Source organism: Caretta caretta, chromosome 8, assembly GCF_965140235.1.
Source record: "Caretta caretta isolate rCarCar2 chromosome 8, rCarCar1.hap1, whole genome shotgun sequence".
Taxonomy (NCBI): Eukaryota; Metazoa; Chordata; order Testudines; family Cheloniidae; genus Caretta; species Caretta caretta.
In genome coordinates, this window is record NC_134213.1 from 107,637,944 (window position 1) to 107,654,702 (window position 16,759).

At 60.5% G+C, this 16,759-nt stretch overlaps 1 protein-coding gene across 1 annotated transcript; it reads right to left on the reverse strand.

Moving 5' to 3' along the window:
- Nucleotides 1-1,825: 1,825 nt before the first annotated feature.
- On the reverse strand, nucleotides 1,826-16,673 carry ATP6V0B (ATPase H+ transporting V0 subunit b). Its single transcript, XM_048862103.2, has 8 exons — nucleotides 16,518-16,673; nucleotides 7,015-7,063; nucleotides 6,105-6,188; nucleotides 5,489-5,566; nucleotides 4,718-4,787; nucleotides 3,709-3,760; nucleotides 2,629-2,819; nucleotides 1,826-2,161 (listed from the first exon to the last, which is right to left on the reverse strand). The coding sequence occupies exons 1-8, from the start codon at nucleotides 16,582-16,584 to the stop codon at nucleotides 2,135-2,137; spliced, it is 618 nt and encodes a 205-aa protein (XP_048718060.1). The 5' UTR covers nucleotides 16,585-16,673; the 3' UTR covers nucleotides 1,826-2,134.
- Between the last annotated feature and the right edge of the window lie 86 nt (nucleotides 16,674-16,759).

A 16,759-nucleotide genomic window follows, 5' to 3' on the forward strand; every position in this document is an offset into this window, starting at 1 on the left:
AAAGGGGGTGGAATAGAACAAAGTGGACTGCCACTCATGAGAAATCCCCTAGTTACCACCTGAGCTGGAGCTAACAAGGACTGTACCAGGGGGAAGGGATTGGGCCCAGACTAGGAAGGCGTCTAGTCTGTGAAAGAAACTTATTGGAACATCTCGGAGGGTGAGATTTACCTGTATTCAGTTTCTTAATGTATTAGGCTTAGACTTCCATGTTTTGTTTTATTTTGCTTGGTAACTTACTTTGTTCAGTCTGTTATTACCTGAAACCACTTAAATCCTACTTTTTATACTTAATAAAATCACTTTTGTTTATTATTAAACCCAGAGTAAGTGATTAATACCTGGGGGAGCAAACAGCTGTGCATCTCTATCAGTCTTATAGAGGACGGACAATTTATGAGTTTACCCTGTATAAGCTTTATATAGAGGAAAACGGATTTATTTGGGGTTTGGATCCCATTGGGAGCTGGGGGCTGGAGACAGGTAACCTGCTGAGTGGCTTAACAAGATAGGGTTCTGGAGTCCCAAGCCGACAGGGAAAAGGGCTCAGAGCACATTGGGTGACAGTCCCAAGGGGGTCTCTGTAACCGAATCTGTCACACCTGGATGCTAGCGACCACAAACTAAGCTTATTTGTGAGCATGGCAATGTCCCAACTGGTAATAGCCAGACTTGGGCTTTAAAAGGACCCGTTTCCCCAAGGCTGAAAAGAATCGTGAGCAATGGTGGGTGACTGGGAGGACAAATGTCAACAAAACATGTGAAGGCAAAGAACTGCTTAAGGATGCAGCGTTCGACCCCCAGAAACCAATTCTGCAATCATGACAGGTGCCTTCTTGGGTTAAAAGAGGGGAGGTGAAGACAGCTGCTACCCAACCTCTCCCCACCTCACACCTAAACCAAAATGGAAAAATGAGAAGTTGGTAGCAATGAGTAGAAACTGGACGTTAGTAAATGCAGACAGTTGTTCAGGAAGCTAAAGGTATCAGCAAGGAATATGGCCTGGAGGGGTAAGGACCGAGAAGGAATCCCTTCAATAGATCAGGAACAAGCCAAATCCTAGCACTGGTCCGTGGCCAGTATTAGAGCAGGATGCTAAAATCGTCAATCACAGACGTACTCAACAACTATTTCTCTTATATATTTGGGAAGATGCAGGATGATACGTCCATAGCTGAGTGTGATAATGAAACACTTCCTAGTCCCTCAGGGACTAGGGCGAATGCGAGACAGCAAGTATTAAAGTGAAACCTTTGGAATCCGCAGGCCTGGATAACTTGCACCCAAACCTATTAAAAGACTTGGCCGAGGAGCTCTCTAAATCCATGACGTCATTTTGAACATGCTTCCCCAGAGCACTGAGGAAAAGCTAACGTTGCACCACTATTGAAAGATGGGGAATGGGGTGACCCAGCAAGCTATAGCCCAGTTAGCCTGATGTCAGTCCAAGACACTCCCACTCCCAACCCTCAGCTCTGAGCCAGCCCCACCCCTGGGCCTCCCTCAGCTGCAGCAGTGATCTGAGGCAGCTGTATGGGGACACTCAGGCAGGCCACCCTTCCACCAACCCATTGGGACACTGGGCACAGGTCCATGCCAGCGTAAGAATTTTCTTCTCATGCCTCCCCGGGCGCTAGCAGGGGGCAGCACCAGGGCTGGCAGCTGCCTGCAGCGCTGAGCTAGATCTGGGCTCGCCCTGCCACCGCTGGAAGAGGGCTCTGGGAACACCAGTGCCATGTCCGTGGCCAGGCAGGGCTGGTAGTGCCCCGGCATGCCCTGAGGGCAGTAGGGGAGCACATGGCACAGACAGAATGCAGCAGGCGGGGACAGGAACCATGTTTATTTCACGTGACACTGACTTACACTGGTCGATTGATTTCTACACACACCGGGAACACTCAGGCAGCAACCCCCTCCCCCCCACCTGGCTGGGCCGACAGGAGGGAGCCGAATTCACACACAGATGATTATTTCCTCCATGGGGCCAGCGGGCAGCGGATCAGCAGGGACGGTTCTATACACCTGGGCTCCCGCGCCCGAGGCGGCGAAGCGATGCCCCCGATCAGGAAATAGAAACATTAAATAAATATGTACAGACGCGCCCGCAGGGGGCCAGGCCGGAACGGGCAGGGGCTCAGTCCCCCATTTTTACTTTAGATGTCTGCAGAGAGAAAGGAGACAGGTCAGAGCATGCCCCGAGCCCCGCCCAGGAGCACACCCTGCCAGGTGCCCCCCCAACTGCCTTGATCAGGCAGCCTGCCTGAAGCTGCAGGACCTGCAGGCTGCTCCTCCCCGATCAGCCCGGTGCACAATCAGCTCCAATTCCGGCACCCATTTGAACCATTCCCTGTGACTGCTGGGGGAGAGGCGGGGGGGACGGAGGGGGACTGGCAGTGCCAAGATGGGTTCCAGCAGCCAGGCCAGATGGAGCCACTGCATCATTTCCCCCGCCCGCCAGTGTCCCCTGGGTAGACTTCTCTGTTCACCAGAGAGCAGTGGCTGCAGCCCTCCACTGAAGCCCTGCAGACGCCTAGGCCTGTCTGATGAGCTGGGCAGCCCATGCCTGGGGCAGATGTGGTGCTGGGGGCCCCAGGAGCATGATGGGCCCAGCGGGGCAGGAGCCAGTACCTGCAGGATGGCGACTATGACCCCGAAGAGTCCGATGGCGCTGCCGAAGATCTCCACGATCAGGATCTTGACGAAGAGGCTGGGGTTCTGGGCGTCGGCCAGCGCAGCCCCGCTGCCCACGATGCCCACGCACACCCCGCAGAACAGGTTGGAGAGGCCCACGGTCAGGCCGGCTCCAAACATGGAGTAACCTGGAGGGGTGGGGCACGGAGCAGTGAGACGCGGCAGGTCTCAGGCCAGGGCCTGCCTTGCACAGGGGCTCGGCCTCCTCCTGCGAGAGCCCACTAGGGTGCTCCGGGCACTGGCCCAGGCTGGGAAACTGTTAGGAGCTGCCAGGGGCAGAGTTAAGGGGACAGAGCAGAACATGAAGAGGACAAACCAAGGCTGCCAAATTTCAGCCATTTCCCTGAAGTACCTTTGCCAGGCAGGGCCCTGTGCACTCAGCCGGCCATGGACCCGCTCCAGCAGCGCCAGGGCGAGCTCAAATAGCCGCCGCGCACCAAGAGCTGGTGATACCCTGCGTTTGGGGCAGGAGAAGCAGAGGTAGCGAACCCAGACCCCCAGCTACTAAGGTAGATGCCCCCAGAGACGGCCACATAGGCACACCTGAGGGGCAGCAACGTTGCCCTGCCCTGTGGCAGCCGCCCTAGGTCCAGAGCCCGCTGCAGGTGCCCAGCAGGATGGAGTCTGGGAGAGCAGAGGGCGCTCCGCTGGCAGACTCAGGAAAGGCCCCAAGGGCTGGGTTCCACCCAGCCCAGACACCCCCATTCCCAATGCTAGGCCAGGCGAGCCACCACCCTGAACAGCTGGACCTGCAGGGGCAGGGCTCACAGCTGGTCTCGCAGGGGTCCGGCTGCCGCCAAACATCCCAGGGAGGGCTGCACTGCGCACATAGGGCCCCGTTGCTCACTGGAGAGAGCGAACTAGGACCACTGTGCACCCATTAGGGGAAGAGCATGCCGGAGCGTGCAGCGAGAACAGGCACTGGCATGGGGCCAGGGTGCAGGAGCCTCCCTCCACTCAGGGAAGAGCCCGCTGGCCCCACAGGCCCCTCCAGACATGGGGAAGGGTGCCGCTTACCTGCATGGTAGTTCTTGGCTCCGATGGTCTCTGGGGTGGTGCCGCTGAAAGGCTGGAAGAAGACACATGGAGCAGGGTTAGCGGTAGGGGGTACAGCAGCCTGGCTAGAGCTCCCTGCCATGGGAACGGGCACAGGCTGCCTAGAGCTGGGACCCAAACCCCCAGAGTCCCAGTCCAGGGCCTTAGCTACCTGCTCCACAGGCCCCTCCTCGCCACATGCTGGGGCAGAGGGAGATTCCCCCACCACATAACCAGCGTCTGGGTCTGTCTGAGCGGGCGCATGGTGGCAAGGACCCTGCTGTGTCGCACTGCCCTGGCCAAGCAGCACCACCCACGCTGCACTGGACAAACTCTCCCCGGCTCCCCAGCGTGACTGGCGGGCTAGGGAGAAATGGCCCTGCCTCGGAGATGGGCTGGGACTCACAGCCAGGTCTGATTCAAGTCACGGTGGGACCCGGGGTGAGTCCTGCCCTGCTCTGGACAAGGGAACCACAACCCTTCCTGAGAGGGCCCAGTCTGCTCCGGCAGTGAGCTCGGGCGCCGCCTCTTGCCCGGGTTAGGCTGGAATAACAGGGTTTTACCAGAGCCCTGCCATCTCCCCTCCTGGAGCCCAGCTCAGCTCCTGCGTGCCTCAGTGGCTTCACAGAGCCTGGATCCGTGCGCCCATTATCCCAGCCAAAAAACGCCCTGTGGGCAGCCAGCACCGAGCCTGGTGGGGCGCCAGGCTCTGCCCACTGCCGCAGCTGGTACAGGCCAGTTAGAGCCAGGACCACAGGCCAGGGGAGCCAAGGCACACCCCATGTGGCAGAGGCTCCCCCCGCCAGGAGCCTGCACTGGGTTTACTGCTCTGCCCAGCGATATTTGAGGGAAGCAGTGAAGAGACCCTGAGCCTTGGCTATGCCCCTCCTCCCCCCGTAAGAACGTGTCGGGGAGACTGTGCAGATCTCCAGGGGCTGCACCCTCCCGCCACCCCACTCCGGCGGCAGGCAGCCCAGCCAGGCCCTGGCACCTCAGCCATGTTGCTGATGACGATCGCCATGATGATCCCGTAGATGGCCACGGCCTCACAGAAGATGATGCTGTGGATGATGGGCAGCGTTAGCACCCGGACTCAGCGGCCCACGGCCCAGCCTCTGCCCCCCACAGCTGCCTGTCGTGCTGACAGACAAGTCGTCTCCCTGCGAGGGCCCCCACACTGACACCACCCAGGGCATCTCCCCCTGCTCGGCCCCCTGGCTGAGACGCTCCGTGGGGGGCAGCGCTGGCCCTTCGCCACCCCAGCACAGATGGGAAGTATCCCACAGCAATCCAACAGGCAGACACACGGGTGGGGGCCTTGTACCCCACACAGGCCTGCAGCCAGCCAGGGACAGGAAGCGCTGCCTTTCCCAGCATGCGCTTCAGGATGTTTCACATTTCCAGTCCAAGGGTGCGGAGCCCCAAGGCCTGGGCAGGAGCCATTTCCTTCAGGTGGGGACTGACCGCTGCCCCCGCACACCAGGGCGTGTGGGCCAGAGAAGGGGGCGGGCTGTGGGGAGGGGAGCTGTTCGATCCGGCCGCTGCACAGTGATCCGGCCCAAACACTAGCAGGGCTGGGATCCCAGCACCGGATGCAGCCGCAGACCAGCAGGGTCAGCACAAGGCCCTGCCCAGAGGGGCCCGGGTGCTGGGGAAGTGTGAGCAGCTCAGGTGAACCGCTGACTAGCCCCCTGGGCACTGTGCGCCCCAGGTGCCAGGATCTGTCCCGGAGCATCAAGCACAGGGTACCAGCTGTCCCTACCTGACCAGGTTTTTGGTTTTGATCCTGGGGGCCTTAACTCCCCCGCCGATGATGCTGGAGCCAGTGATGTAGATGCCCCTGCGAGAGAGAGGCCAGTCAGTGAGGGAGCCCGGGGGCGGGCACCTGCCTGCAGGACCCTGGACGGAGAGCTAGTGGCTGCCAACGAGGAGATGGTGCCTCCCTGGAGCAGAGCCGAGTGCTGACTGGAAAGAGCTCGCAGCAAGCTCAGCGGGAGCTGAATGCCCAGCCCTTCCTGCTCACACCACAGGCGCGCACGCTGAGACGGGCTGGGAAAAGCAGCAGCACCTAGGGACACAGGGCAGCCGCCAGCCTGACCGGGACTCGCTGGCACAGAACCCACAGAGACCAGCCAGACACCTGACGTCTCCCAGGCCGCCAGCAGGAGCACGAGGCCAGTCAGAGCACTGCCCCAGACCCGAGGGGGCCCTGCCATGAGGTTGGAGCCAGGTCACTGCGGAGGGGCTGACTCAAGCATCGCCCGATAGCAAGTCCCCGCCCCCAGGGCATGTCTCCCCTGCCCCCAGCCCAGCAGACAGGCTCTGGGAGCAGCAAACCCCATGGGACCGGCAGTCCCAGACAATGGGACCCAACTCACCAGGCTGCTCCCACCACGGACAGCGAGATGGCCAGACCGATGCCCAGGTTGGACCACATGAAGGGGGAGGTTTCCGTTAAGAACCTAGACACAGAAGGGAACCTCGTTAGTGCAGAGTCTGGGCCGGCCCCACCCACCCCAGCATTCGAGGGCCACAGGCCAGGGGATGACAGCCCAGTGCCTCCCTTCCACGGGAGGAGGGCAGCAGGCGAGACGGCTGCCTGCCATGCGGCTCCCCCCCACCCCCTCCTGCAGCACCACACAGCCAGCACACGGAGACACTTCACTGGCTTTCCTGACCACCCCAGACCCACGGCTGCCCACGTGGGTGGCCCAATGAAAGGGAGGGGAGTCACCAGCCTCGGGTCTGCAGCACATAGCAAGGAACCCCAGGGCCCACCTGTCCTTCCCCAGCTCGTGGCAGAGCCATGAGCTTGGTAAGAGACCAGCCCGACGCTGCCTGGGGCTCCAAGCAGACCCAGCCACTCCTTGTCCCCAGCCTTCACCCCCAGAGCCCTGACGTGGCCCGGCAGGCTCCTCCTGCAGTGCAGGCCAGGCCAGGCCAGGCAGGAGGACACCTGAAAGCCCTGTTCGCATTGCCCTTGGTGGAGGAAGGCGGAGGGCTGGCTGCTGGGGGAATCAGCCAGCCCAGCCCAGGGCAATCTGGCTAGTGCCTGCCGGCAAAGAGCACCACAGGCAGCTGGCAGAGAGCACTCGGCACAGGGAGGGCCAGGGCAGGGGCAGCAGAGTGTGACTGGACACTGAGGGCAGGGTGCAGGCTTTGCTGGCTGCAATGGGGAGAGGAGGGGAGCTGCAGCCCGGCACCCTGTGGCAGGATCCAGCAGTGGAACGGGACAGTGCGTGGTGGGAGTGAGCAGGGCACTGGCCCAGCCAGGTGTAGCCACCTTACCAGGCCACATCGAAACGGAAGCCCAGGTCAAATATCGTGTAGCAGATACCTGAAAACAAGAGCAAGAGGGAAACCTTCAGTCGGCCCGAACCCCAGCCTGGCCTGCCTGATCCCACCCTGACCTGCCTGGCTGCTGTGAGCCACCCACACCAACCGAGCAGCCTGGCTGCCAGTGGACAGAAGGGCACCAGGAAGCCCTGTGCCAGGCAGCGTTCTGGGACACGGCCCTCCAGACAGACACCCTGCTCTGGGGAGCTTAGGGTGGGAAGGATTCCCCGTGGCTTCCCCCCGACAGCGATTCCCGCCAGAGATGCTGAAAGCAGCCATGGTCCAGCCTGATGACCATCTCATTCGCACACATAGGGGGCGTCGCACCAACACTGACTGGAGACAGATCCTTTGCGTGCTGCTACTGTGCCCATCACCATGGTATCTGGCCCCTCCTCCACCCACAAAGCAGGGTCAGCAGCAAGAGACCATCGCCCCATTCCAGCGGGACCACGGGGGCCAATCTGGCCCTGAAGGCACAGAAGAGGTTGCCCGCCATGCCCCTTCCCCCAGCACGGGCAAGGGAGCCCTCGGGGCACAGCGGGGTCTGTCCAGCTCACCCAGTGCCCTGCCCCTCCAGCCAGCGAGGGCCCCTGACTCTGAGGGAGTGTGAGTGAGCGCTCGGCAAGGCTGGCTCATTCCTTCCACAGCACAGAGGCCAGGTTCCTTTACTACTGATCCTCACATGCTGCCCCGTCACCCTGAGCCTGCGACCGCACCATGAGTCAGGGCCAGCACTAGTCACTGACAGTCGCCCCGGGAGCGCCGCAGGGCAGGGACAGTCTACAGCCGGCTGGGGCACAGCAATCAGTGATGGGTCTGGGCTGCCCCACAGCTCAGCCCAGTCCTGGGGCACTAGGTCTGACAGCCCTGCGGGGGAATGGCCGAGGAGCAGCCTGGGCATGCGCTGAGTGCCGGCAGGGGCCCGCAGGACATGGAGCAGGGGCTGAGCAGCAATCAGGACTAGAACTCTGCCCTTCCGGGCTCCCAGAGCCATGCTCTAACCGCTAGGCCACTGTCTCTCAACTTATCTACCATCATGGGCTGCATATGCTGCTCCCTCTGTTATGTGGGCCCCATCCACACAATGTATATGCTGCCTGTATGGCCCTGAGGGGGTCACACGGGCTGCAGCGGTGAGCGGATGGGCCGCAAGTGGCCCGCGGGCTGAGAATCACTGCACGAGAGCACATTGCCCCCAAACACACAAATGAGCCGGAGCGGCCTCCCCAGGACTGAGGGGCATGTGCCAGCCCAAGAGCACCCCCCGGCCCCCGTGCTCAAGGAGGATCCCAGGGTCGGCTGAGCCAGCCTGGGCCCCTGCTCACCCAGGAGCGGATTCTAGGAGGACTGTGTTCCCGCTAGGGCATGCAGCTGTCTGCGGACTGTACGGTCCCCTGCGGTGTGGCACCAACCCATGGGGGACCCAACTCCCAGGAGCCCAAGGGCAGCGCCTCTGGTGCTCTTGGCCACAGCGTCACCTCGCCCAGCCAGGCACACAGCTGTGCTGCAGCCCTGCCCCTCTGGTCCACAGGTGGGTACGATCCTGCGGGGCTCCCTGGGCCGTTACCCTGGGACACAGGGGCTCACCCTGGCAGAGATCCGGGCCCTGCAGGAGCCATGGAAGCTACATGGGCTCTGCCCATCACCTGACCTTCCACCTCGTGGCTTGTTCTCTTCTGTGACTCCTGAAAAACCTCTCTCTGCTTGCTCCAACAGCGCGGGGGGCCCAGCACTGTGGCGGCTGGTGAGGGAGCTGCAGGGGACGTGCTCCTGCGCTCTCTGTGTGCTGGGGCAGCAGGCCACGCTCTGGTGGGGGTTAGTCTCACTCACTAGCAGCCCGTCTGGTCAGCCCATTATGGTGACATCGAGAGCTGCAAGGAGCCCAGCTCAGGTGGGCTAGGAGAGGCCTCCACGCCCTGCTCAGCATATCCCTGAGCATCCCCAGCAGCGCCCTAGTGCCCATCGTAAAGGGCGGGTGGGGGGTCTAACTGAAACTGGCCTCCCCTTTAGCCTGGGGCCATTTCTCCCGTGTCAGTGGCTGGTGGAGGGGACTCAGCCCCCTCCTTCCCATGACAGTCTTGCTTGTAAAGGTATTTCTCACGCCTCAGCACCTGGCCTCTTCCCCCGGAATTAATCTCCTTATTTCCCTGGCACCCACAGCAGCTGCCGTGCACAAGCCCTGCTAGACACACTAGGCCTAGCAAACCCTCCCCATGGACACAACCTGCTGTACGGAGGGGTACACAGCGCAAGGCTTGCTCCCCCACTAAACGCTTGCAATCAGTGCATCCGCTTTAATGCGATCACTAGAAACCACGTGGCCCGGGCATTGCACCGAAGCTCACTAACACGCTCACACCACCAGAGCTGGTGAATAAATCCTTCACAAGTCTCTTCAAACAAATGCACACTGTTGTAACGATGATTGGTTTGTTTCTGAGGTTACATGGCAGGGACTCGTAAACCTAGTAAAACTTCCTAAATCAATAGTTCAATTCCCCTGGCCCCCAGACCAGGACTTGAAGGCACCCCACTCCCCAGCCAGCCAGAGGGGATACGAGAGAGACTGAGAGGGAGCAGCCACCGCTCAGATTCAGGGCCAGCTGCTGCTCAGAGCCTACCCAAGCAAGAGCAGCGTGAAATTAATAAGCCTTGGGTCAGTTTCCTGACTGCCCCCAGGTCTCCCCTTTGCAGCAGGGAGCTGCCCAGTGCCATGTCCATCTCCCTCTGCGCCCTCTGAGCAGTGGCAGGCACCGGTGACACCAGAAGGTGATGCCGCATCGGGGCCAGAAGCTTGATGCGACAGCTGAAGCTGGGCAGAGTTCTATGGCTGGCGGGGAGGGAGCCGCCTCACCCCACAGGTACAAACGCTGCATTGTGAAAACAAGTAGCTCTGAAGAGGTGAGTAACGAGCACCCAGCCAGGGGGTTCGAACGCTCCCCAATCGGGGACACCTTGACCAGTGCTCGGAGCAGGAGAGGCTCTGAATCGCAGCGTGCTGTGCGGAGCCTCAAGCCCGAACCAATTTCTGCCTGCAGGAGGAAAAGGCCAACAACTCATCTGCCAGGTCGCAGCCAAAAACCTGGGCCTCAAACAAGCACAGCTAAGGGCCAGCAGCAGTGCCCAGCTCCATCCAGTCCAGCTCCCCCCTTTACAGAGTTTGAAATTCACATGCACTTAGCCCCCCCCTCCAGTGCAGGGACATCAGAATCAGAACGTTTTCCAGCAGGCCAGCCCAGCACTGCCTTGGACACTGGTTGTCCGAAGTTTCCCCTCACTAACGGCACATCTCCTTCGCGCTTCCCAAGGGGCACTAGGAAGCGCAAGCTGGAAAATGGAGCTGCAGAATGGAGAAGACATGCATTGTTTATACAGCCCCAGAAACGGACAGGGTGCGCCCCAGGCAGAGAGGAAGCCTTGCTCCGGCTCCGAGGAGCAGATAAGGGAAGGCAGACGTTACAGCCTTGGCATCACACCAGATACAGGGGGTGGGTAACCCCCGGAGACGGCAACAGCAGCGTGAAAGCTGGATGGCTGCATGGTGTATGCAGCACGTCAATCACACCTTCAGCAAAGCAGCGTTAGAATCATAGAATATCAGGGTTGGAAGGGACCCCAGAAGGTCATCTAGTCCAACCCCCTGCTCGAAGCAGGACCAAATCCCAGTTAAATCATCCCAGCCAGGGCTTTGTCAAGCCTGACCTTAAAAACCTCTAAGGAAGGAGATTCTACCACCTCCCTAGGTAACGCATTCCAGTGTTTCACCACCCTCTTAGTGAAAAAGTTTTTCCTAATATCCAATCTACACCTCCCCCACTGCAACTTGAGACCATTACTCCTCGTTCTGTCATCTGCTACCATTGAGAACAGTCTAGAGTCATCCTCTTTGGAACCCCCTTTCAGGTAGTTGAAAGCAGCTATCAAATCCCCCCTCATTCTTCCCTTCTGCAGGCTAAACAATCCCAGCTCCCTCAGCCTCTCCTCATAACTCATGTGTTCCAGACCCCTAATCATTTTTGTTGCCCTTCGCTGGACTCTCTCCAATTTATCCACATCCTTCTTGAAGTGTGGGGCCCAAAACTGGACACAGTACTCCAGATGAGGCCTCACCAATGTCGAATAGAGGGGAACGATCATGTCCCTCGATCTGCTCGCTATGCCCCTACTTATACATCCCAAAATGCCATTGGCCTTCTTGGCAACAAGGGCACACTGCTGACTCATATCCAGCTTCTCGTCCACTGTCACCCCTAGGTCCTTTTCCGCAGAACTGCTGCCTAGCCATTCGGTCCCTAGTCTGTAGCTGTGCATTGGGTTCTTCCGTCCTAAGTGCAGGACCCTGCACTTATCCTTATTGAACCTCATCAGATTTCTTTTGGCCCAATCCTCCAATTTGTCTAGGTCCTTCTGTAACCTATCCCTCCCCTCCAGCGTATCTACCACTCCTCCCAGTTTAGTATCATCCGCAAATTTGCTGAGAGTGAAATCCACACCATTCTCCAGATCATTTATGAAGATATTGAACAAAACCGGCCCCAGGACCGACCCTTGGGGCACTCCACTTGATACCGGCTGCCAACTAGACATGGAGCCATTGATCACTACCCGTTGAGCCCGACAATCTAGCCAGCTTTCTACCCACCTTATAGTGCATTCATCCAGCCCATACTTCCTTAACTTGCTGACAAGAATACTGTGGGAGACCGTGTCAAAAGCTTTGCTAAAGTCAAGAAACAATACATCCACTGCTTTCCCTTCATCCACAGAACCAGTAATCTCATCATAAAAGGCGATTAGATTAGTCAGGCATGACCTTCCCTTGGTGAATCCATGCTGGCTGTTCCTGATCACTTTCCTCTCATGCAAGTGCTTCAGGATTGATTCTTTGAGGACCTGCTCCATGATTTTTCCGGGGACTGAGGTGAGGCTGACTGGTCTGTAGTTCCCAGGATCCTCCTTCTTCCCTTTTTTAAAGATTGGCACTACATTAGCCTTTTTCCAGTCATCCGGGACTTCCCCCGTTCGCCACGAGTTTTCAAAGATAATGGCCAATGGCTCTGCAATCACAGCCGCCAATTCCTTCAGCACTCTCGGATGCAACTCGTCCGGCCCCATGGACTTGTGCACGTCCAGCTTTTCTAAATAGTCCCTAACCACCTCTATCTCCACAGGGAACATGGAGGAAGAGAGAGCGGTAAGTCACCTCCAAAACAGCTTCAAATACCTTTCCTCATGTGCCAAGGCCAGAATCCATGGCTTCGCCAGCCCCCGCAGAATTCAAAGGCTCGCCACGGGCGCCACAAGCCCTGAGGGAAGGTGGCTGGCTGCACTGGCTCATCACTTCCGTGGCCAGCCGCGTTGCTCAGCCTCTAGCCGGAGGGGCTCGCCCAGAGTTAACTCATCAGGCCGGCTGGGGCGCTTGCTCAATGCTCCAGCCAGCCAGCAGAGGGGCCAGTCCTGGCTGCATGCAGGGGAGCCAGGCTCGGCCCTGCCGTTTGACCACTGACGACAGCAAGCGCTATGCGGCCAGTCACCCAGGGACCCCCAGCCTCTAGCCCGTGAATCACTGGGGTTGGCAGCTCACGTCGTGCTGGCTCTTCAGCTGACAGTGCTCAAATGGCATTAAAAGCAGCTCAGAACCCACTACACCCTGCTTGCCTCCCAGCCTCTAGCCAGCAAGGACTGGGGCAGGGAAGCTGGGCAAGGGAGGTATCTAGCCCTGCCCTGCTCCAGACGAGCCGTGTGCCTGCTGGGAGATTATTCCAGCCTGCTGGGTCTCGCTTCTGTTGAGAAACAGGTGTCTGCGATGCCCAGGATCCACCACCCCGGCCCTGCCCACTCCTGCCCCCACACCCTGTGATGTGGGACAAAGTGCAGGCCTCTCCAGGGCAGTTTGCCGAGATCTATCCTGGACCCATTGGAGACATGCCCAACAATAGCCCCAGGGCCTCAGTGGCTCGTGTTCTCCCCATGCTAGGAGCTGGAAGACTGGAATCACCACACACTGGTCAGTTACGGCCAGCCTGACTGCAACATGCCAAGCGGGGGCCCCTCGCTACCTGGGGGAGGGTGAATCAACACCCCAAGCTCTGGCTGGAGTTGCCACGGGGTGAGGAGCGCAAGAGAGGAAGCAAAGCAGTTCCCAGAAGGCCCCGCCACGAAAGGAGGAAGGAACGAGTCACTCTTGGCAGTTGAGCAACCCGCACAAGGAACGGCACTGCTCCCGCAGGGGAGGAGGCTGTTCCTGGCAGGGACCACTCCTATAGCATGGGCAGAAGCGTTGCAGGCCCCTTTCCCTTTTCCCCACTCCAGCGTGTGCCCAGATGCCTGACTGTCTCTGCCAGGGCAGAGTTGTCTGCACTGGGGCTGTTTACTGTTTTGGGTTCTACAGATCCTGCTCTACAGACTGGGGTCCTGCCACCAGGCCCAGCCAGTCACAGCTGCCACTGACTAGCACAGGGCCAAACCCAAAGCAGGTTCCTACAGCACCTTCTCACTGGCTCAGAACATATTCGGCCCTGGGTTTTATTGACAAAACAGGCCGGGTGACAGACACGGTTTCCATTGCGTGCCAGCTCCCAGACCGCACAGCGCAGGTGCGAGGCCAGGGGCGGGGGTCACTGCAGGCTGCAGCGGTGCTGCCAGCGAGCCCTGGCGCGTTCCCGGTGGTAGTTCTCTGGCACTTTGCTGACCATGCAAGAATGACGAAACAAAGGCACAGATCGGTCCCTGCCTGCTCTTTACTGGAGCCGGGATTACACCGGACATGGGCAGTCAATGCCCGGCCTCAACTAGAAACCATTCCCTGATGGCTCGGCAAGCCCACGTCACAGATGCTGCACTCAGCACGTCCCCGAGAGCTGCCTGATTCGTGGATCTCATTAAGCCGACTCTGGATGTGGTGTTCACTTCAGCAGGGGGTGGATTAGAGCGGTGCAGGCCCATAGGACCTCCAGGGAGATCCTGACCGTGCCATCAGCATAGTCACCTTGTTATTCAGTTGCCCCTTCAGCTGAGCACCGAGTCTGGAGTTGTCTCTCAGAGGAGCCAGGCTGTTCGTGCCCACCTCACTCGGCTGTGAGAGCAGGCGCTAACCTGCAACTCCATCGAAGTACAGCCTGACTAGTCCTCAGGGACGCTCTGACCTTCAAAACCATGGTCACCACGAGGATACCAGACAGTGTGACCCCACTGCCAGGAGGGCTGCCCTTCCATGGGGCATTTCCTTTGCGCTGCAGAATTGTTACACCGCTGGCTTCAAGCCAAAGCTTGGAAAAACTCGTGCACCTACTCAAAACAACATAGTTCTGACAATCACGAAGGAGAGCCAGCTTCTCAGCCTGGAAGAGGCTGGGTTCCTCCATCCGGAAAGCCACAGTTACTTGCTTTCCTGCAGTCCTGCTGCTGCCCCTCCTCCCTTTTGGAGCCAAATGACAACTTGCCTGGCACTTGATAGACACAGACTAGCCCCCACAACACCACCGGTCACCCCTGTTTACCAATGGGGAAGAGGTGAAGCAGGGTGGGTCAGAGAGCCAGGAATAGAACCCAGGAGGCCTGGCTCCCAGTTCTGTGCTCTGCCTGGTAGACCTGTCCCCTTCAACATGAGGGGATGAAATACCCCCCAAAAAGTGACTATCTAGATCCAGCTGAAGACACTCCCAGGGGATGCTGACCAAGAACTACTACAGATTAGAGTAAGAGTCCTGCGGGAGCAGCAGGGAAGAGAAACTCCTACCCGAGGGAAGTCTTAGCAGGAGAATCCTTGCAGCGAAAGGAGACTGGGCCCTCGCTGGTCCACAGGACCAGTCCAGCCTCCCCCCAGCTTGTCCACAGGACCTGCCCAGCAGACAGCAGCGACGCAAACCTGCCACAGCCCCCCACTGATGCCGCTGAACCCTGTCCGGAAGAGCCCCCCACACTGCAGGTCCTTTCATGCTCAGGCACAAGGGGGTTCAGTCTCCAGGGGTCATTCATTCCTGGCCTTTGCAGGGGCTGCCAAAGGGGACAGATAGGGGCTCTGGACTCACTATGAACCGGACAGCTCTACCCCACTGTGGCAGACACTTGCAAGCGAATGCCCAGCTAAGGAACGCAGCCTAGGGGCAGAGCACACTGGTACAAACTGCAGCTCAGCCCACGCACCACAGCCAGAGCCAAACCGGACAGGAGGAACACTCAGAGCCCACCAGGCAGCCGGCCAACCTTAGCTGCCTGTGATCAAAGAGGAGACTGGGAGCACCCCGCAGCAGGCGAGGCAGGGGCCCCCGTCCCATTGCCACGGTCTGTGGGTCGCCACTGGCCTGGGCTCGGCGAAATGGGCGACAGGAGCAAGAAGCCCCAAGCTCCTGCCTGGAGCCAGAAGCCCCAAGCTCCTGCCTGGAGCCAGCCCCGTCCGACTCCCGCTCCAGCAGGTGCCAACGAAGGCAGGAGGGCGCTGCCCTGGGGCAGGGGGTGCGAGGCAGATCCCTGCCCAGACAGAAGGGACTTCACACACCGGGACTCCTGCCACTGCCCCCCCAGCCCGTCCCCTTCCCCCCAACTCTGACCCCTTCCGCCTCCCGCAACTGACCATCTCCGGGCCCCCCCCCAACTAACCCCCCTTCCCCGGGCCCCCTCCATCTCCGGGCCCCCCCCCAACTAACCCCCCTTCCCCGGGCCCCCTCCATCTCCGGGCCCCCCCCCAACTAACCCCCCTTCCCCGGGCCCCCTCCATCTCCGGGCCCCCCCCCAACTAACCCCCCTTCCCCGGGCCCCCTCCATCTCCGGGCCCCCCCCCAACTAACCCCCCTTCCCCGGGCCCCCTCCATCTCCGGGCCCCCCCAACTAACCCCCCTTCCCCGGGCCCCCTCCATCTCCGGGCCCCCCCAACTAACCCCCCTTCCCCGGGCCCCCTCCATCTCCGGGCCCCCCCCCAACTAACCCCCCTTCCCCGGGCCCCCTCCATCTCCGGGCCCCCCCCCAACTAACCCCCCTTCCCCGGGCCCCCTCCATCTCCGGGCCCCCCCCCAACTAACCCCCCTTCCCCGGGCCCCCTCCATCTCCGGGCCCCCCCAACTAACCCCCCTTCCCCGGGCCCCCTCCATCTCCGGGCCCCCCCAACTAACCCCCCTTCCCCGGGCCCCCTCCATCTCCGGGCCCCCCCAACTAACCCCCCTTCCCCGGGCCCCCTCCATCTCCGCGCCCCCCCAACTAACCCCCCTTCCCCGGGCCCCCTCCATCTCCGCGCCCCCCCCCAACTAACCCCCCTTCCCCGGGCCCCCTCCATCTCCGCGCCCCCCCAACTAACCCCCCTTCCCCGGGCCCCCTCCATCTCCGGGCCCCCCCAACTAACCCCCCTTCCCCGGGCCCCCTCCATCTCCGCGCCCCCCCCAACTAACCCCCCTTCCCCGGGCCCCCTCCATCTCCGCGCCCCCCAACTAACCCCCCTTCCCCCGGCCCCCGCCGCTCACCCACGCCGGCCAGCGCGCTCCAGAAGGCGAGGCCGAGGCCCGCGTACAGCAGGAGGGGCCCGGACATGGCGGCGGCTCCTCAGCGCGGACTGCGGGGAAGGACCGGCCGGGCCGGGGGCAGGTCACCTGATTCACACCATGTGACCAGGCGGGCCGGGGCCCCGGCACGTGACCGAGGCGAGGCTGGCGATTGGCTCCCGGGCGGGCGGGCGGTACCAGGGGATCAAACTACAAAGCCCAGA

What these genes read in the sequence shown, in the direction of transcription:
- ATP6V0B (XM_048862103.2), bottom strand. Translation starts at nt 16,584, where the DNA reads ATGTCCGGGCCCCTCCTGCTGTACGCGGGCCTCGGCCTCGCCTTCTGG. An exon ending in TCCGTGGTGGGAGCAGCCTG is followed by an intron (nt 5,567 to 6,104) that starts GTGAGTTGGGTC and finishes TCTCTCTCGCAG; the next exon opens with GGGCATCTACATCACTGGCT. An exon ending in TCATCAGCAACATGGCTGAG is followed by an intron (nt 3,761 to 4,717) that starts GTGCCAGGGCCT and finishes GTCTTCTTCCAG; the next exon opens with CCTTTCAGCGGCACCACCCC.